The sequence below is a fragment of the Colius striatus genome, chromosome W (assembly GCF_028858725.1).
Source record: "Colius striatus isolate bColStr4 chromosome W, bColStr4.1.hap1, whole genome shotgun sequence".
In the NCBI taxonomy this organism is placed as follows: domain Eukaryota; kingdom Metazoa; phylum Chordata; class Aves; order Coliiformes; family Coliidae; genus Colius; species Colius striatus.
Genome location: NC_084789.1, coordinates 20484926 through 20505323, shown reverse-complemented (window position 1 = coordinate 20505323; position 20398 = coordinate 20484926). Strand labels below are relative to the sequence as shown.

At 43.5% G+C, this 20398-nt stretch overlaps 2 protein-coding genes across 2 annotated transcripts; both read left to right on the top strand.

Annotated features, from left to right (window-relative positions):
• Positions 1–7919: 7919 nt before the first annotated feature.
• Positions 7920–10810, top strand: LOC133628674 (homeobox protein Hox-B6-like). The gene is made up of 2 exons (XM_062017108.1): positions 7920–8387; positions 9853–10810. The coding sequence occupies exons 1-2, from the start codon at positions 7982–7984 to the stop codon at positions 10104–10106; spliced, it is 660 nt and encodes a 219-aa protein (XP_061873092.1). The 5' UTR covers positions 7920–7981; the 3' UTR covers positions 10107–10810.
• Positions 10811–13028: 2218 nt separating this feature from the next.
• On the top strand, positions 13029–15684 carry LOC133628465 (homeobox protein Hox-B5-like). Its single transcript, XM_062016637.1, has 2 exons — positions 13029–13663; positions 14549–15684. Exons 1-2 carry the CDS (start codon positions 13114–13116, stop codon positions 14794–14796), a joined length of 798 nt encoding a protein of 265 aa, XP_061872621.1. The 5' UTR covers positions 13029–13113; the 3' UTR covers positions 14797–15684.
• Positions 15685–20398: the final 4714 nt, after the last annotated feature.

Genomic DNA, 20398 nt, shown 5'->3' with positions numbered 1-20398 from the left:
TTATTATTCTCCAAAATAAAATAGAAATCTCCAATACTCTACTATCGTGTTGAATTCCTTCCCCTTTTCTTATTAAAAATAACACTCGGGCTGTAGGAGTTGGTTTTTTCTCATGTAAAAATAAATATATTAAACGATTCTTTTAGATGAATATATGCCCCGACCTATCATTCTGAACTTCTCTCCTTTTTTAGGACAGTCACTCCTTTCAAAATTTTAGCACCTTTTCCATAGATTTGCTGAATATACTGAGATGTAATTGATATTCTGGGCTCCGGAAATGCAGGCTGGTCTTCTTCCTCTCTCCCTCTGTGATTGTGTAGGGATTGTAACTGAAGAAGGTAAGAGCATCAAGGAGGAATGCAAAAAAAAAAATCAGAAACAGCCCAAATAATCTTTGCGTTGCTCATTTTAATTCTCTTCTTCTTGTAACTAATTTGCAGAAAAACAATCTATTTTGCTGTGCTTTTAACATATGTATTTTATTTTAGATTCTGTCTCCATCCTTCAGTTACTTTACTGCGAACTGCAATTGTTTCATTAGCACCAAATAATGTTTAGTATCAAAGCATGCATAAAATAAATTGAAGCAATTAAATGCAGGGGAAAATCAACAATGCAAAACAAAAGACGACTAAATTTAAGCACTTTCGTGGGAGAACATCTTCCGCCGCTCTCTCCTCCTCCCGCCCCTGCCTCTTTATTTACATTACCAGGCAGTAAGGACGTGGAATCCTCCCGCGGAGGCTCCACGTAATTTAATCCACAAATGCCTTGCCCAGGATGCACAGGGATTTAAAAAAAAAAAAAAAAAAAGCAGGCAGCTTTGGAATGTGGCGATGGCAACTTTCCCCCTTCTCCCCTTCCTTCCCTCTCTACCACCCACCACCGCCGATGGATGCATGCCCTGAGCTAAGACGCGCGGGGCATCCTTTAGCAGGTTTTAGCGAAAATAAGATGTCATGTCAAGCATTTGTGCGCACACGCCTGTACCGCAGATTATGGGAACCGCATTATTAAAGGCAGCTGCTACGATGGCTTTGGCACACCGACATTCCCGCTCGAAGGGAAGGAAAAAGGGCGGGAATTCTTCCTTTTTTTTTGGTGACTCCCCTTGGTGCAATCTCTTTGCAAGAGCGCTCTGTGCAGGGGGGGGGGGGGGGAAGGGGCAGCGTTTCCAGAAATTTCCTTCCCCAACCTCCGGATCGCAGTGGCCAGACTGGTTGTCCCCCTCGCAGGGATCTCTGCGGTCGGGGGTAAGCAGGGATTGAGGAGAATTGCGCGATAAAAAAAAGGCAAAACATGTCACATCGACGCTTTAATATGCTGAAGCCAGGAGCAGTGGTTTACCGGCGGGGTGACCCACCTTGCAGGAGCATCCCAATCCCTCCCCCACCCCGCGCTATAGCGCTATACCCGAACTGGGTATGGGGCGGCTCCTTGGGGGTGTTTAGCCATAAGGATCCTCGCAAGCAGGAATCCCTGCAGTTCGGCTCTGCCCAGGGTATGGACATCCCGGCCACGCTTTTATTGCCTTTACTTGCCTCTTTTGTTCTTCCCTTCCCCCCTGCCCCAATTTGCTAATTGCCCGTTTCATCAGAAAGGATCCCAATTGAGTAAAAAAAGACATTAAAAATGCCATCGCATCCCACTGTTTTACCATGCTTTTCCCAATTTAAAAGCCAAGTCCAAGCTCTTTATTCCGGGGGGGCTGTTCATAGTCTAACGTGTGAGGCATTATTCGATTATTTCTCTCAAACACCCCTCCACATGCAACCAAGGAGGAGGAGGGAGGAAAAATATCCCCAAACCCTCTTTCATATTCTTTTATTTTTGTTTAAAGAAAAAAAGATGGCGACTAAGAAAAAGACTGCTGTTAAATCGGTCAGGAAGAAATGCAATAAATTCCTTGTTGTTTTATGAAAATTTACAACTTTGTGATAGAACTTTATGAGTGGCTGGGTTCTGGGATTGGCCAGAGCCGGTCATGTGGACTGCTAACCGTGAACATGAACTTTTTATTATTTCCCATGTGATTATATTGCACCATTCTTCTGTCCGCTGCACCTTGGGTCGGATCAGTGTCCTCTATAGGGCTCTCGCCTCTTTACATTTTTTTACTTTTGTGTATAAGCTCGATAGGATTAAAGCAGAGGAGAGAGGAGGGGGGACGCCCATACACACATCCACACGTACCCACATAGCAAAAGAGTTACATGAGGTTTTTTGGGTTTGATTTTTTTTTCGTAATTCTTCTGTTAATTTGCTCGCTGATTTGGAATCTCAGTAGTAATGAAGTGGCAGAGGAGATTCTGGACGGAGTGGAGGCTATCATTTTTCAAAGAGGGAAGTTACTCCATTTTCTATGCAAATGATAGAAATGCAAGAAGCTCTCGCAAGTCAGAGAGGCAACCGACGGCTATCAGATTGGGAGAATATTTGTCAGCTAACAGATAAGCAAACGCTGTCTCTCTCTCCCTATATATTTTACTTATCCCATAGAAATGGACTTCAAAAGGTAAGGGAATAATATGTTTATATCTTTTTTTTTTCTTTGAGAAAATGCATTTGTCAAGCTGCCTTTTCTATTCTGTTCCCCATCTCCCTCTTCCTTCTATCCGAGGGGAGGAAATATAAAGAAAAGGGTGGGATGACAGTAGATCTACTGGAGACAGTAGATTTGGAATGAAGGATTTTGCAGTAGCTCGATGATGGAGGCTTTTAGATACTGCTTTATTTTCCCCCACCCCGCAGGATCTTTTGCCAGTTTCCCTGTCTAAAGGTGATCCCAGTAATTTGGTGAAGTTTGTGTGGAAGCCAGTTGGGTTTTGCGTTGCTCTCCAAGGTCATTATTATGTGGGTAGTGTATTTGGAGGGGGCACTTCGCGGCAGTCCTCGGAAAGGTTCTGGAAATCAGTTTAAAAAAAAAAGGGAGGGGAGAAACAAGGATAAAAGGATAATAAGAATGAAGTCAACCCAGAGTGCAGCGCACTCGTTTTTTTTTTTCCTCCCTCCTGAAACTCTCAAATGAAGCTGACGTTGCGATGCAACAAACCTCTGTATATTTAATCGCGTTCTGCGGTGTTAACGGGGCTTTACGGCTTTCCCGACCGGGATACCTGCTTGACTCCCAGCCCCACGGGGTGCCGATGCTTGTCGGCACCAGGTTATGTGCAAATCTCCCTTTTCTCTCCCTCTTTGCTACCTAACACTTGTCTTCGTCTTTAGGATAATATTTATCCGGAGATGCTCGTAATTTTAAATGGGGGATGTGTGTGTGTGTTAAGATTTCAAATAAGTGATGTGTTGAAATATAGTACTAGTTGCTACTGTTACGAGGTGATTTTTAAATAAGATGATGTAAGAGCCTGTGTATGTGAAGCGAGATTGAGCAAAAAGAGATTGAGCAAAAAGAGATTCATTACTTAAGCATAAACCATTTTATGACGTGACGATTTATCTCACCGAAACTGAATGTGCCTGAATATTGTGCGGACAAGAGTAAATGATCGCAAGCCGTGAAAGTAATAAACAGAAAGTAATTTTAAAAAAACCTATTTCTTCTAGAACCTGTTACATTTTTCGTAAATTACGAGGTAAAAAAAATAACGCCGGTGCAAATGCCTGCTCTGCGTTTTCCCTCAGTCTGTTCGCGTCGGTTTGGGGTTTTTTGCTCTTCATAAAAAAAAAAAAAAAAAAGAAATCTTGCTCCAAAACACTTTTATGCTGGTTCTTCCATATCCTAAGTGTGCAACCACTTATGGAAACCACACACCTCGGTGCGAACAGGTCTTTTTAACCATTTCAGTCCGATTCGACGTGGTTCGCCAAGAAACCTCCATGCAGACCCTCTGTGTGAGTGTTTATCTGTGAAGCGGCGGAAGGGAGGGGGGATGTCCGCGCTGCTCCTGGTTGAATTCCCCTCTTGGCACCCTCCCTTGCTTGATTATTTAGTAAAATCAAACGAAAAGGGATGGAGCCGGCGCAAGGCTCGCCCATTCCCCGCTGTCTGCTGCCATCTACTGTTGTCGTCGGTGGCCGACGGCTCCCGGGGGGTTCCCGCAGCCGGTGCCCTGGTGGGGGAAGCCGGCGGAAGGACCCCGTCCCGGTTGCCTTTCCCTCTCCCCGACCCGGAGTCAGTACAAGGGATGACAGAGCCCGTGCATTCTGCGATGTGCTTCATCCTGGAGGCCCGATGCTACTGCAGCGGTAGCTGCGCTTTCAGCTGTACGTACACAGCCCTAAAGTGCCTGGGAGGATGTATTTGGGACGGACTCGCACATATATGGGCACTCATATGTGAGCTATGGACATCCCCTCCCCGCGTGTTGATGTCGAGGGACTAAGAAAGAAAGAAAGGAGTAGGAAAAAAAAGTTCTCTTTGACTAGCCACAGCCATGATTAACCTGCTCCATGCTGTAATTCCCAACACCTCCCAGCATTCTTTCCCCGCATTACACGATCCCGCTCGCCTTTTTCTCTCCTTTTCCTGCTTTCCCAATATTATGTAACCAGCAGGGTTTCTCTCCCAGGGTCCATCTCCCCTTCCCAGGGTTTACTTTCCCGGAAATACTTCGGTCTGCATGCATTTTGACTCCTGCAACGCCCCTCTTCCCCTCTCTGTCCTCCCCTTTCCCTCCCTCCTCCCTCCCCCCCCTTTTTTTTTTTTGTTAATAATTAGCTGCACTCTTCTTTTCAAAGATCCCATTAACAATTATGTACCACACAGGAAGTCAAGTAAATGAAACTTAAATTGCTGGAAATTAAGTTTCAGGCGATTCCGCACGAGAAGAGTGAATATTTCTTTTTACACCTTCAGGGCTCATTGTTTTAAATACTCCAATCCTGGAGCTCTACACGACTCTGTCAGGATTTTTTTTCCGATGTGATTTTTGGATGGTGCAGGAGCATTACAGTGGAGGCTTCTCTGCTGCTCTCGAGGAGAGAGAATGTCTGACTCCAGAAACAAGGGGTTATTTCGAGTGTTTTCGTGGTGTTGACTCGACTTTATGGCTGCAATAAGTCCCTCGGTAGGGAAATCCCTCCTGTGTTCTCACTTCAGAGGGATCGGGAATTCCAGCTCCACATGAAAAAAAAGAGTTTGATTTTTTATTGGAACCAACCGCACTGAACTTTCTACCGAGTTCTGAACGATTTTAGCTTTCACACAAGCAACACTCTGTTCCGTTTGCATTTCAAATATTTATTTGAGTGTTGTTTTAATCCCCTCATCTATCTGTCTAGTTCTGCTTAGTGGAGTTGCCGTTTGCTGGCCAGAAAAACAAAGCGAAAAAAAAGGGATTCTGGGATTGTACATGTTGTAAATACTTGTCTTTATCTGTATTTATGCCCTGTCAGTTGAGTGATATGTGTCAGGAGAGGAAAGTCGCCTTCCCAACGCACTGAAACATTCAATGTTACTTTCTGGTGCCTCTTGCTACTTCCTAGCTTTATTACCTCCTTCTTAGCAAACCCTACGCCTGTTTTTGTGTTCGGTGGTTTGTTTAGGTTTTTTTGAGGAGATGAGGCCAAAGAATAAATAAAGATGTGCCCATCAGTGCCCTGAAAGACGTGTCTAACTTCACGGCTACTATATAATCTCACTTCTGCAACTATTCTTGCTCCCTGCCTGTCTGTCTCCCAGCCGGGCTGGCGCTAGAGGCGTCCAAAGAAAATATATTCACAAATTCAGTCTCGGATTTATCTTTTACTTTAGCGGGGAAGACAGGAGAGCGTTTATTCAACAGCTACACTAACCACCAAACAGTTGTGATTTTTTTAAAAAAAGTATTTCTTAAAGCTACCGAACTGGGGTCAATGCTAAATACTCAGTTCTCTGAGTGTTAGTGCAGTTTCAGACCATCTGCTCACATTTACATGTGTTATAGGTGGCAAATCAGTTAGACCGCGGGCCTGACTCCAGAAGATGAAAACTATGACAGGCATTGGTGTTTGTTTTGTTGGGTTTTTTTTCACGTTGGGAACCAGGTTTTCTTCTTTTCTTTTTCTCCCCCATATAACCATCTAAAGGTTCATCCTTCTTATAAGAGGCAAGACGTATTAATTTTTATCTATGGCACGTCTGTTAGCAATAAGCAATTAACAAGTGGCCACGTTCAGTCATTGTATTACAATTTTCTTTTAAAATGACAGCTTTCAAACTACATAAAAAGGCTGGTTTAGCCACAAAGGTACTAGGATGAGTAGTATTTTGCTATAGTAAAACTTAGAGGAAGGAATTTTTTTCTCTCCAACTATTTCGAGGGATTTATTTGCAGAGCAATCACAAGAAGTAAACATTTTCAACAGATGATTTTCAGCTCATGCATTGAATTATCAGGAGATCTCATTTCTTCGCTAAAAATTTTCATGTAGAGCTGATCGCTCGTTTTGCAGAGCTACAAATATTGCATAACTCATGAAATGTGTGAGCTCTTCAGCTCCTGCAAAGCAGTTAACTTCAGGCTCTCTTCTTCTCTAATCATCCTTCCCTTTCAATCTCACTTGTTTTGAGGTTGGTTTTTTTTTTTTTTTTGCATACCAATAAAGCAAGTCTTAGTAAGTTTGAGTCCATTGCATATACAAAGGGAAACTATGCAATAACAAATATGAGATATCAGTCAGAGAGAAGGCAGAGGATTAAAACTACTTCCTTTACATGTTATTTCCTTGAATTAAAAGGATTACGTTTCAGTCGAAATGTTCATTGCAACCGTGGCATGAAACAATCATGGCTTTACTGCTGTAAACACGATGTTTAAAATAAATTAGCTCGTAATAAGATACCGGTTTCGTAGATACTTAAAGCTCCGTCAGAGTGCCGCATTGACAGCTCTACAAGCATCATGCAATACATGTAGTTCTAGATTTGTAGCACAGACATTCACAGATTCAAGTAGAAGGGAGTGGATATTGTAAGGCGTGTCATTTAATTGCATATAAGACCCGACAGACGGATGGCTACAAATTCGGACAGGAAACAAATCCTCGAGAAAACGCGAATGATCGGGTGACAGTCCTGGGTTTAATTTAGGGTCGACTTTGGTTTGTGTGTTGGGGTTTTTTTTTAACCTTATATCTCCGACTTTCCCATTTGAAAAGAGAGCAGGCGGCTGTTAGAGATCCATCTCTTACCTTGAGCAAACAGTGATCTGTGAGGGGAAAGAATGCACCAAGTAGAACAGAGCACAATTCGGGCAAACCTCAAAGTGCAGCTTTTGGGGATGATCGGGAATTGCTTGAGACTTTCAGGATGATTCTTTCTAGTCTTTTTACTTTGTAAAAAAAAAAAAAAAAAAAGATATTTAGCAAACCTAAGTTAATCGACCCGACAGGATCTCCTCCTTACAAAGTTCACACACAAAAAGACCCCTTTTTCTTTTTTTTTTTTTCCCCCCCTTTTTTTTCTTTAACTATCGCAAAGTACCCAGACATTTCAGGATGATTTGCAAGCAGTAGGGGTTAAAGTTTTCCGAACGTGAATAAATAACTTTCCCCCCCACTTACAGCGGCTATCAGAATACGTTATATATGTGTAAATATATATAGGTTCACACACTATACAGATGGGCTCTGGCACACCCCTGTGCTGAGCTCCGGGGGATCGGGGGAGAGGGGGGCAGGACATGTTTATTTATGAAGCTCCGAGCTCGCCGGGAATGTTTCTTTCGGCAGATATTATATATTTGGTTAAGGGAGTGCATTTCTGTTGTTTAAAAGGGAGGGAAAACGGGGTGGATGGTTTGTTCTTGGGGTCCCTGGTGCAATCTCAGCTCCTCATGGGTGCTATTTTGCAACCTCAGACGCCTGCTATTGGTCAGTCCATGATCAGATGGTTGTATTTCCTTGTGTCCCTCGCTGGCACCACGCCATCTCCCTTCAGCTAAAACCCAATCTCCGATATACTACTAATAGCTAAACCACTTGGACTATAAAACACAACAAATCATAAAGCCGGGGAAGGACGGCAAGGCTCCTTCCAATGAGTTCTTATTTTGTCAACTCGACCTTCCCGGTGAGTCTGGCGGTGGGGCAGGAGCCTTTCCTGGGACAGATCCAGCTGTATCCCTCGGACTATGCGGATCCGTTGAGGCACTACCCCACCACCTATGGAGCCACGGGCGTCCAGAAGGGCTACACCTCCTCTCCCTACTACCAGCAAAGCAATGGAGCCTACAGCCGCAGCTCTGCCTGTAACTATGGGGCCGACGGGTTTTTCAGGGAGAAAGACCCTGCTTGCGGCCCTCCCAACCTGGACGAGGTGCCCTTCGCCCCCGAGCCGCTCAAGTCGGACTGCGCACAGAGCAAAATGGGGTTCGGAGAGAGCGAGGAGCAAAAGTGTTCCGCCCCGGTTTATCCCTGGATGCAGCGGATGAACTCTTGCAATAGTGAGTTTACTCTTTTACAGAAATAAATACATAAATCTCCTCCTCCCTTCCTTATTTGTTATCGCCAGAGAGAGAGAGAGAGAGAGCGAGCGAGCGAGGGAAGAAGGAATAAGGTTCACTCTAGAGCCCAAATTTCCAGTGGGGAAGTTAGGCGACACAAGAGGCTCCAACTTGCTCCTGATACGCATCAAAACGTCAAGTAGCAGTATTTTTCTCCTAGCACCCCCTAGCTAAAAAGTTTGCCCCGTATTTAAACCCCGATACGGTATTTCTCCATCCCCAGTCCCCCCTCCCTTCCCCCCCCCCCCACTTTCCAGTTTGCATGTGACTCAGCGATTTTTCTCTGTCCTTCCCTCACACGCATGGGGAGATATCTTTGCTAAATCAGATCTGAATGACTTTATACACGCACGGACCCACACCTCCACGTAGCTCCCTGTCTCGCTGACTATCCGAACTGGAGTTAAATAATATAAAAGTGTTTAAATATTTGAAAGGAGAGGACTATATTTTTAATGAAATTCACACATAATGAAAAGACTGCCTAGGGAGAATTTTTTTCCCCCTTGTGATATATGACTTCTTTAAGTGCCATTTCCTCAGGAAAAGAAAAAAAAGAAAAGAGAAGAAAAAAGAGAAGAAAAAAGAGAAGAAAAGAAAAGAAAAGAAGAGAAGAGAAGAGAAGAGAAGAGAAGAGAAGAGAAGAGAAGAGAAGAGAAGAGAAGAGAAGGGAAGGGAAGAGAAGAGAAGAGAAGAGAAGAAAAGAAAAGAAAAGAAAAGAAAAGAAAAGAAAAGAAAAGAAAAGAAAAGAAAAGTGATTGAGGCACAGTACCCTCCTTCCCACGTTTAGATGCATTTGTTGCCTTTTAAGTTCGAAATTGAAGTCCATTAGTGCAGGGACATAAAGTGTTGTGTCCTCTTTAATGTAGAGTTTGGGCAGGTCGATTCACTTCATTATTGCTTAAATGCTCAGATCTATTAGTTGCCAGTAGGCTGGAAAACAGAGAGGGCGGGTGCCGGGGGAGGGGGGGCGAAAGAACACCTTGCGATTTTTCATCCCGGAATAAGATAGATCTTGCCCTGTTTCCCCAGCCCTACCTGCAGTCTGGCAAGTTCCGCATTAACCCTGCCTGCAGTGCGGTCGCGGATCATCCGCAGATGCGGCCCGGCCAGAGAGACTCCCTGCGCTCGCCGAGAGGCTCACGGCCAGGGAGGTTATTTTGGGGTTGACCGAAGTCTTTGGAGAGCAGGGGATCAGACTCACACCCCTCTGCACACAGCCACGATGCGGGGCATAGCATCCCCACTATTTATCCGGCACCTCCGCGGCTCCATTAAACTTCGGGGCTTTCCCCTCTTCTTTTTTTTTCCCCCTATTTTTTCCTCTCCCGCCCCTTTCTCCTTCCTTTTTTTTTTTTTTTTTTTTTTCCTATTTGTTTCCTATTTTTCTTTCTGGGTGTCACAGGTTCTTCCTTTGGGCCCAGTGGCCGCCGAGGCCGCCAGACCTACACCCGCTACCAGACGCTGGAGCTGGAGAAGGAATTTCATTTCAACCGCTACCTAACCCGGGGCCGGCGGATCGAGATCGCCCATTCCCTCTGCCTGACGGAGCGGCAGATCAAAATTTGGTTCCAGAACCGCAGGATGAAGTGGAAAAAAGAGAATAAATTGCTCAACTCCTCGCAACTGAGCGCGGAGGAGGAGAAAACAGCTGAGTGAAAGTAATATTTAAAACATACACACACACACACAAAAAAAAAAAAAAAGAGTGAGTGAATGTGTGTGTGTGAGAGCTGAGAGAATGAGGGAGATGTGAGCCGGTTGCGGGTACATGGAAAACCTGAACATTGGTGGGACAAGCCCTCCGCAGCAGCAGCAACAGCTAAAAAGTTTGGGCCACCGATATCATGGACTCGTGTTCCCAGTGATCTGTCGTGTCCGGGGGAAAAAAAAAAAAATCAGACTTCTAGTTGCGTTTATAGTTTTTTCCCCCTTCCTAGACCTCCATCTCCTCCCACTCCACCCCCGAGGTAAAATAATAATAATAAACAAGTGAAGAGATAGAGAGAGAAGGGGAGGGGGGAAAGAAAGGGGGACCCCTCCCCCCCCCCACCCAACAAAAAAGGACTCCTACCAGTGTTTCTACCCTTGGTGTCACTGTTAGTGCTAACTCTTGTATTTAATGGAAGTGCTGCAATATATGTAATTTGTGATGTTTATTGTCTTAATTTTGTAAAAATGTTTCATGCACGGTTGACATAGGGTTGTTTATTTAAAAAAAAAAAAAATCATCGTGTTTTTTTTCTCCTTTGGTAAATTAATCAAGCCCTGGGGTCTTTGTAATTAGTTTTGTGGGTTTCTTTTCCCTTTTTTAAAAAAGGAAAGTCTACTGAAAGAACGAGTACTACCTAAAAGGATGCAAAAGCAACAACAAAAAGTTATATTTTATTAATTTTTGTACGTGTTGTGTTTGAAGTTTCTCTTAGGTATGAACATAGAATTCTCTAATAAAAACAAAGTCTTCGATCTCCTGCACATCCCCCTGTCATTATTATTATTATTAACGTTCCCTTTTCCATGGGAATTTGCCATTCTTAAGGAGCAGAGGGTTGCGAAGAAAGCTTTGCTCCTCTCTGTTTAATAATGTCTCCTAATCTGCGAGGACACAGGCATACGGAAGTTACAGTGGAGAGACAAATCTGGTTTTCCCCTCTTTTTTTCTAATCTTAAATGGAAGACCTTTCGCCAAGAGTATTTCCTTGCTGACATTCTGGTTTAGTATCACTCTTTTTTATTGTTACAGTACAAAGAGTTATGATGAAACTCTCCGTATATATAATAAATCAAGAAAACGGGCAAAAAAAAGCTCTCATTTATCTACCAAAGATATCTAACATTTGCCTAACATATTTCAAACATCTGGCCCCTTACTTCATATCCTTAAATCAAAGTGAAGTGTATTGCAAAAATTTCAAGGGAATTCGCTTTGCGAAACGAGTAGCTCCTCAACTCCAGGAATACAGATTCTATTTTAAGGGAGCAAAAAATAGGTTAAAAAAAAAAGAAAGAAAGAAAGTTAAACTAAATCTAACGAGTTCTTTGAATATAATAGATTTTTATTTTCGCTTGACAGCGTTTTCCATGTCTTCTTCAGAGATACTGGCTGTGCTTGGGACGGGATGGGGGACGTTGGTGCTCCATAGCAAAGAGGAATCTCGTGCATGCAAATAGCAAACTTTTGCTGGATTTTGGGAATGAAATGAAAAGAAGCACTTTTTCTGCTAGGGATTTAGGACTGGAAGCAAGCGATCAACCCAGTCTGTCTTGGATATCGTTTGCTGCAGCTTCACGGGGAGGAAAAGACGATGAAGCAATGTCTCCTGCCTCCCACCTCTTTTCGCCACTACCCATAAGAAATACCTATGTATGAAAGCATTCCCCCATGTCACGAGCTGATTTAATGTCAGTCACTTTTAAAATCAATTAATGCAGAAGCTTCCCAGCTGTAGGACATTTACTATTATTGCCACGCTTTTCATTGCCCGCAATTATTATAATTATATGTCACTTTCAATATGGCGCATAATTTCCAATGAGTTGCAGACAAGCATATGAAATTCCTAAACTGCCTTGGAAAAAAACAGAAAAGAGAGAGAAAAAGAAGAAGACGAAGAAGAAACAGTCATGCTTAACAAAGTACAGCTCTTCCTAAACGTTTTAACCAATTTCAGAGTGCTTTTGCTCCCCAGTATTCCTTGCAGGTTAGCAAATGGAAAGGAAAACCCACGTAGCACAACGCTGTGTTCAAAGAGGACGTGAAACGTTCAGAAACAAGAATATCCTCAAAGCAACGTTGTCAACCAGTTCTTTCCCTCCTTTCCCTTTATTCCTCTCCCTCGTTCCCCCCCGTCCCCCAGAATTAAGGTGTGGCCGCATCGCTGGCTCCACGTTCAGCGTGCAAGAAACTTCGACTTTTCTGGCAATAACAATGCAAAATAAACCAAAGCAGCCACGCTCCCCTCCACTCGTAGAAGCTTTGCATTGTGTCTCTCCCTCCTCACAATTTAGATACTGAGAAGAGTGCCTGGCCTCACAGGGACCCGACAACTCATCCCTCGCTGCGTCTCAAACTTCCCCGACGGTGTCACAAAGGAAGAAATTAAGAGTTTAATCAAGAAAAAGAACTGGGTGAGAAGACCCACGCGAGGAGCAGGATCCCTCCTTCGTTCACCTCTGCGTTGATTTTTAGGAAGGAAAATGAAAATAAAAGCGAGAGGGTGTGATGCTGAGCAGAGGCCGGAGGGTTAGACTTTGGGAGTATGCTTCTCTCCCCCCACTCCCCATCCCCCTTGTCCCGGGCGTGGTGCGTCTTCCCCGTTTGGCCGGCAGGTGGCGCGCTCCGCCAAGGTGGGGGGCGAGCACGGCGCCGGCGCACGCGGGGATTTGGGGCGCCGCGGACAGACTTAGGCCTAAATGGCTCCGCGATCTTCATTATTTGTAACCATAAAGCATGAATTACCTCTTGAGGTCATCAGTGAGAATTTACGACTGGTCAACAAAAGCACGTGATTCCCAAACGCACCCCCACCTTCCCCCCATATTTGGCCGCATACATAGAAAAAACGAAGTACAGTGCATTGCTATAATTCATTAATACATCATAAATCGTCAAGCACAGGGTTATAACGACCACGAGCCACAAATCAAGCCCTCCAAAATAACCCAAATGAGCTCTTACTTTGTAAACTCGTTCTCAGGGCGCTACCTAAATGGCCCCGACTATCAGTTACTAAATTATGGGACCAGCAGTTCCATGAACGGTTCTTACAGAGATTCAAGCACCATGCATTCCAGCTCTTATGGCTACAACTACAATGGGATGGACCTTAGCATCAACCACTCAGCCTCCTCTAGTCACTTTGGGGCTGTGGGGGAAAGCTCCCGCGGTTTCCCTTCTCCAGCTCAGGAGAGCAGGTTTAGACAGGCGTCTAGCTGCTCCTTATCTTCTCCCGACTCCCTTCCTTGCTCCAACAGCGAGAGTCATGGACGCAAACCCGCCCCGTCCCCCTCCAACCAAGCTACTTCTGCCAGCACCACCAACACAAATTTCACAGAACCAAACGAGACCAGCGCGTCCTCGGGAGCCGACGAGGGCACTCCAATAAGCAGCAGCATCCCCCGAGTGCAGGCAGAGCCCATCGCAACCTCCACCTCGGCACCAGAAGGGAAAGCACCTCAGATATTCCCTTGGATGAGGAAACTTCACATTAGCCATGGTACTACTTCTTTTTCCGTCGTTGTCCTTGTTTGTTTTCGCACACCCCTCTCTTTTTCTCTCGTGTTGTTATTTTTCTCCCCCCTTTCCCTCCCCAACCCCCGCCCCACTCCCTTATTTCCTCTCCTTCCTTTTATTCGGTGGAGGCGCTTTGATCAGAAACGCAACTATTTATTGCTTTTGTATTTCTTGATCTGCTCGCTGCTTTAAAGCTGCCTCTGGCGCCTGGAGGCTGGAGGGAGGGGGAGGTGATTTTATTTCACTATTCTTGCCGCGAAATGTGCGTTTATTTCAAGTTCGTCTCTGTATGTGGATGATGGGGAAGGTAATTTAAAAATTGAGGGAAAGGGGTGTTCCGTGGAGGGGGAGAAAGGAAAGAATTTACCATTAAAATGACATTATATACACAGATGGGTCTCTCAGTCTTTTCCTACCCTTAATTTGCTGGGTATATTCTTGACAATCTCCTCTTGACCAAATCGAATTGCGGAGAGATACAAGGGGAATAGGTAGTGCACACACATCCCCGTCCTGGTTTTCTCCTAGAGAAAAGAAAGTAGCGTTAAACCTGATGCCTCTGCAAATAGACTCAGAAACATCCAGGCAGAGGTGAAAAAAGATAAATTTGAAGCTCTCGATTCTCAAATTATGAATATTGAGTTGCGAATGTGGGTTCTGGAGGGGACAAGGGTGGGGGGTTTTACACGTGTCTGAGGGTGTGCGAGAAAGAACGGGGCGGTAATGTGGGGTGCTGTTATTTGGGGAATAAGCAGCTTTCATAACTGCCCAAAGAAGGTGAACCTTCTTTGAAAATTAGCTTTATGGATAAGAGATAACGCGAGCAAAAAGCACAAATCCAAACCCCTCTGTTGTCCGTGTTATCCAGACATGACTGGACCAGACGGGAAGAGGGCGAGGACAGCGTACACTCGCTACCAGACCCTGGAGCTGGAAAAGGAATTCCACTTCAATAGATATCTCACCCGCAGGAGGAGGATAGAGATCGCTCATGCTCTCTGCCTCTCTGAGCGCCAGATCAAGATCTGGTTCCAGAACAGGAGGATGAAATGGAAGAAGGATAATAAACTGAAAAGCATGAGCTTAGCCTCGGCGGGAAGCGCCTTTCAGCCATAAATTCTAGAGGAGAAATAGCGGGGATAGAAGAGGAAGAGAGAAAGAAACACGCAAATAATCATGTGTCGCAGATCTGAGTTTCGAAGTACTGTACAGTGAGGCACCTTCTTTTCGGCATGTTGTTGATATTCTAAAATAATGCTTATGGTACCGTTATCCTAAGACTGAGTCCATGTCGTGTTCTGTTTGGGGGTTTAAAACCAATTTTTTAAAAAATAAATTTTATTTCCAGATGCTCCTCATGCTCTTGTTGTTCTTATAAATGTATATGTCCGTGCTCTCTTGATGCTTTCTGGAAACCTAGCTTGTTTTATGTGAGCTCTTTAAATGTTCTAACTTATTTATAAATTGAGAACAGATACGACTGTTTGTTTTGTTTATTTATTGGGATTTTTTTTCCCTTTCCTGATTTTACTGCTTTTGTGTGAGTTCTTCTCTGCCTAAGCTAAAATCGGGGGTTCCTGCACTGCAGCCACGAGGGGGGGAGAAATCTGAAAAACCAAACAAAAATGTAAAAAAAAAAAAAAAACCACAGAAAAGAAGAAAAGTCTTGTATCTTTCTGTCTTAAGATTGTCCTGTCTGTGTTTTAGTTCAAATTTCAAGTCAGGATGTCTAGTCCCAGCCTAATTCCAAGATATACTCTTAGACGTGAGGAAACTTCACTAATAATATTTTTTTTAACTGTATAAAATCGGATCGGCAATCAAGTGCTCTAATGTTTGTAAATACTAGAAATATTTCTGATGTGACTAATAGATGGTTTGTAGTGGGCAGAGTGAATGCAATGTTCTGTGTAAAAATGGCATCTGTCATGTCTAGCTGCCTGATAGTACTTTGACAATACGCTTTTTGTATTTGTTTGTAGCTTTACTTGAAGTCAAATAAACGTTTCTCCTACTCACAAAGGCTCCTCTCGCACTTTATCCTCAACCTCTGGGACTCGTAGCCCACGCTGCACCCGAGTGGTGCCTGGCGAGGAGCTGAGTCTGTGCTGGGAGCGCTCAGCAGAGTTCCCTGGGAGCTCAGAAATACCAAATATTCACACCAAAACCCTTCTGGCACCGCACGGGAGTCAACCGCAACCCTCCACATCGTCCCAAAAGTCATCTCCCCCAAAACAGCAATCCCCCCAGCCCACCGTCTCAAACAAACTGTTTTCAAGTACTGCAAGTTGCAATAACACGATATAAACGCTTCCCCGGCAGATTTACGCGCATTTCGGGAATTGTCAAACATAAATATACACAGGCACATTTTAAAAGCGAGAGACATTTATATCTATATATATGTCCACGCAAAACTATTCTCTATAGAGTTACAGAGTCGTGTGTTTGTATAGAGATATTTATTATGTATATAGATATAAAAAGTATGTTTATATCTCTCACATTTCCGTGCTAAGCTGTACTTTCATCATCTCTTGTCTTCGGTTTATTGTGCTTAACTGCTTTTACCTCCTCGTCCCTGGCTCAACATGTAAATAACAGCTTACAGCTCTCCAACTATTGATGCTACATCATCAAAGATGGCAAATGTTGCCATTTCGATACCCAGGAAATCCAACAAGGCGCGAGATACTCCAGTTTAAAGTCGCTCGGTTTGGCAAAATGCCACTGACATCTCTGCAACACAGTTTAGACTTTTTGTCCATAGCAAGTAAAGTTGGAGCTTAAAACTTACCAAACTTAATCTCCCACTGTTTAGGTACTTCTTAAGTGATTTTGAGAGGGATGTGAACTGTCAGATCCCAAACTGTTTGACTGTCCTTCTTTTGATATATTTTCTTTCTTTTTTCTTTTTTTCTTTCTTTCTTCCCCCCCCCCCAATAGTAAACTATACCAAAAGTGAGTATGACATTTAGCTGTCAAATGGATAGGGTTTTATCTAGAAGTTAGATCGTAAAAATCGCCCAGTCCTCAGACAGATACCCCTCACTGGCTCTCAAAAGTCACGTGAGGTCCATAAAGTTAGTTTTATGGTTTTGGGGAGTTGACAATGTACAATATATTTCACATTCTCTAGAATGTTAAGTGACACTTTAACTGCTTGGTTTGGCTTGTAAGGGGCAGCAATGGGTGAACACTTTTCCAGATGAGATAAACGTTTCAACTGCAGGGAACATGTTTTGCGGGTCCAATTTTCAGCCCAGAGAGCCAATAGACTGGAGTCCTGAAAGTAAGTTCTTCTGAAATATTATCTACTTAAACTATTTTAAGGGGTTGATATAGCTGAAGGCTGAGCGGGGAGGAAAGGGGATCTGTCTCTCAGAGCTTTATTTCTCACTTTTAGAAGGTCCTACTTCTTATCCTCCCGAGAGTTGGAATTGCATTACACTTCCATCACAGTTTCGAGGCCCGTGAGTAAACTTTGTGGAAGCGGGAGAAATAGAAAAATCTGTAAAGATTAATTACAATTAATTACAAGGCAAACTCCATCCTGTCTTTGCCGGGGGCACGCTTCAAGTAAAGTTTGCATTTGTCCTTCACCATGGAAAAAGGCTCTTGCTCGTTTTCTGGAGGTGATTCAGGGTAATTTCTGCCTCTTGCAAATAGCCACGAATCCAGCCCATGCCTTTAATACATTTGATTTGAATTATTTTCACCTGCTTGGCAAATAAATGTGTGCATTTATATTTTTTCCGAACTTTTTTTTGTTTGGTTTTGGGTTTTTTTTGGTCCCAGGGCTTTTTTTTTTTTTTTTTTTTTCCCTTCTTGTGTTTGGATTAGGCTTTTTATTTGGTTTGGGCCTTTTTTTTTTTTTTTTTTTACAATACGAATATGGAAACACTCAATGACCACTGTTGTGTCTCCAGTCTGTCTTGAAGCGATACAGAAAAATAACCAGAGAGGGACTCTCTAAACCTTACTGAACCTATATCGATATCTCTCAGATTTCCTTCTCCCTCTCTCAGGGTGACATCGTTCTGGAAAAAGGCAGGAAGCAACCTTTTTTCTTTGGGAAGATAAACAAGTTAGCCAGCAAGGGCAGGGGAGCAGAGCCGGCCAGGGCTCAGGGCTGTGCGGGGACTGAAGCTCCTGCTCCAGGCTGGGGCGGGCAGGTGGCCCCGGCCGAAGACTCTGGTTCCTTGACTGCGCAGAGAGAGAAAACCAGAGCAAAATAGGAAAGATATAGCAAAAAAGAGGGGAGAAACCAACCATACCCCAAACAACTAAAACCCAAATCCTCCACCTCTGGAGACGCTGATGTTTTTGAAAGTCAAGTCGCTACATCTACAGCAGAGGTTGGGGAACACTTTGTCAACACCTGAATCAACTTGCAGCTATTCCTCCCCTCCTCCTCGCTCCTTAAAAAACTTAAAATATAGTTCAATATGGTTATGTACGGTAAGAACATTTCATGGACACGTGTCCGTCTCTTTTACACAAAGCAGAATGTCCCCCTTTAGGACACTTTGGAGATTGCTTGGACTGTTTTTCCTGTCCTGCTCCATGTGTCTCCTAATACCTTCGCTATCATCATTTGAACTTCTGGCTTCTCCCTGATCAGTCAGAGGGCAGCCAAGGAAATCCTGAAAAGCCTCTGTTCTGAAAACCTGTAAACACAAAGCAAAAGCTAGAAATTCAAGGAAGGGAAGCCGGGTGCAGGGAGTCTTTCCTCTTCAGTAGATTGGTTTCATACTGAACAGCCTCTCCCTAATCTCTGTGAAAAGTGGACGTCTGTTTTTCAGTTGATAATAAAGATATTTTTACGGGATGATGAAGGGCATCAATGGCATAGTCTTTCAAGGGAAACTGAGCCCACAAACATGACAGACTGCAGATGGTTTGTCTACCCGGGGTTAGAAATGCTTGGAGGAGAGAGGCTATGGGGAGAGGTGTATGATGATGTTGGGATTAGACCAAGTGATGGCCTGCTAGTTCCTTACCTTTCTGGTCTGTGCTGGTGATTAGAAATTATTTATCCTGATTCAAATGATAATGAGTGATTTAGGCCAGAAAAGTGATACCCCTCCTCCTTCATGTATGTACTCATACATTTGATGCATGCATCTACACACAAACACCTTATTTTGAAGATATTTTCATCCATCCATGTATCCATAGATCTATCCATCCATCCACCTCTTCTTTATCCATCATCTGCATCACTGCCCAATACCCACTCAAAGGTATTATTTTTTTATACAACCCCAGGCAAACTTTCTCTCCAAATCCACTCCAATTACAGGAGGCACAAGGGTGTGGGGGTTTTTTTCTTAAGTACAACCATTTCTAATGCTTGATGTACAAAACATGTTATTTTAAGGGGAAAAAAGGCCGAGTGAGAGAGTCAGAGCAAGTGGAATGCAGGTCATCGCAGCAAGGAGGAGACGCTTGTGTGGGTCACAACAGGTAACAACCCTGTGCTGACTCCTTGGTATAAGCATCCTTGGCACAGGGATGGCACCAGGCCTGTGACACAGCAAAAGAACAGGAACTGTTTTTTATCATTGGCATAATATTACCCTTCTCTTTCTATTGCTCATAATAAACCCTGTCCACCAGATCTGCCTTCTACCTGCAGTGTATAACAGGATTTTTAAATTTCTTTTTATATCTTTTCCAAACTGAGTTTTGAGGTTTGAGGATTTGTGGGGTTTGTTTGATTGGATGGTTTTGTTTTGGTTTGATTTTGTTTTTCTCTGTGTGTGTTGGTTTTGATTTTTTTTTTTTTTTGTTATGTTGTGTTTGGTTTTGTGGGTTTGAGTTGTTTGTTTGGTTTTTTGTGGTTTTTCCTACATGATGTTAACCTCTAGTTTCCTGTAAGGCACAAGGAGGTATATTTAGGTACAGTTTTAGAGACTGGATGAGTTCATAAGCTTAGCACAGGCTTCCCCCTACTCCTTATCTTTTAGAGAAAAAAAAAAAAATCTCCCTATTGCTGATACAAAGGAAGTATAAGGAGAATAAACAGGAAAATGGGTCTCTGACCGTGCAGGTAAGTGGGGATTTTCCTTTGCATTTTTCATCATTCCTCTCATTTTTGTGACATATATCAGGCTTGGGACAATTAGTTCTTCTGTAAGTGTAGAAGACAGAATAAATAAGAAATGCTTTAATAGTGGGTGTAAGAATATGGAGAATCTCTAGGACATGATTACTGCTTGGGAAGGAAAATCTCGATTTTTAAACTTGTAGTTGTGCAGACCTTTATGCATAGGTTTGGGTACAGATAGATTCTGGGTACAGAGGAAGAAAACTTCTGGTTTAAGGACTCTCCGAAAGGTAGTCCGATGGTGACTGGAGTCAATGGGGGCTGTTTGCTCTAAATGTACGAAGTCTATGAGAGTCCAGATGAGCCTCCCCGTGAGCTCACCTGGCTCATAGCATCTCTCGCTTACTAAATATGGTTGCAACCGTAAACACTTTTACTTCTGGTTTTTTTTTTTTTTGGTCCCCTGCCTTGTCTCTTCATCATCTCACCCCTGAAGATTTCCTATTTCGTTTAGTAAATACTATATAAATCTCAATGGTACTCTGGAGTAAGAAAAAACCCAAACCCAAGAGCGGTCATTTCTCACCCAGGAGCCAGCCCATAGACTGGAAGAGTCGAGCTGAACATCTGTATTCATTACATCCCCCCTTCAAGTTGCCCTTTGGA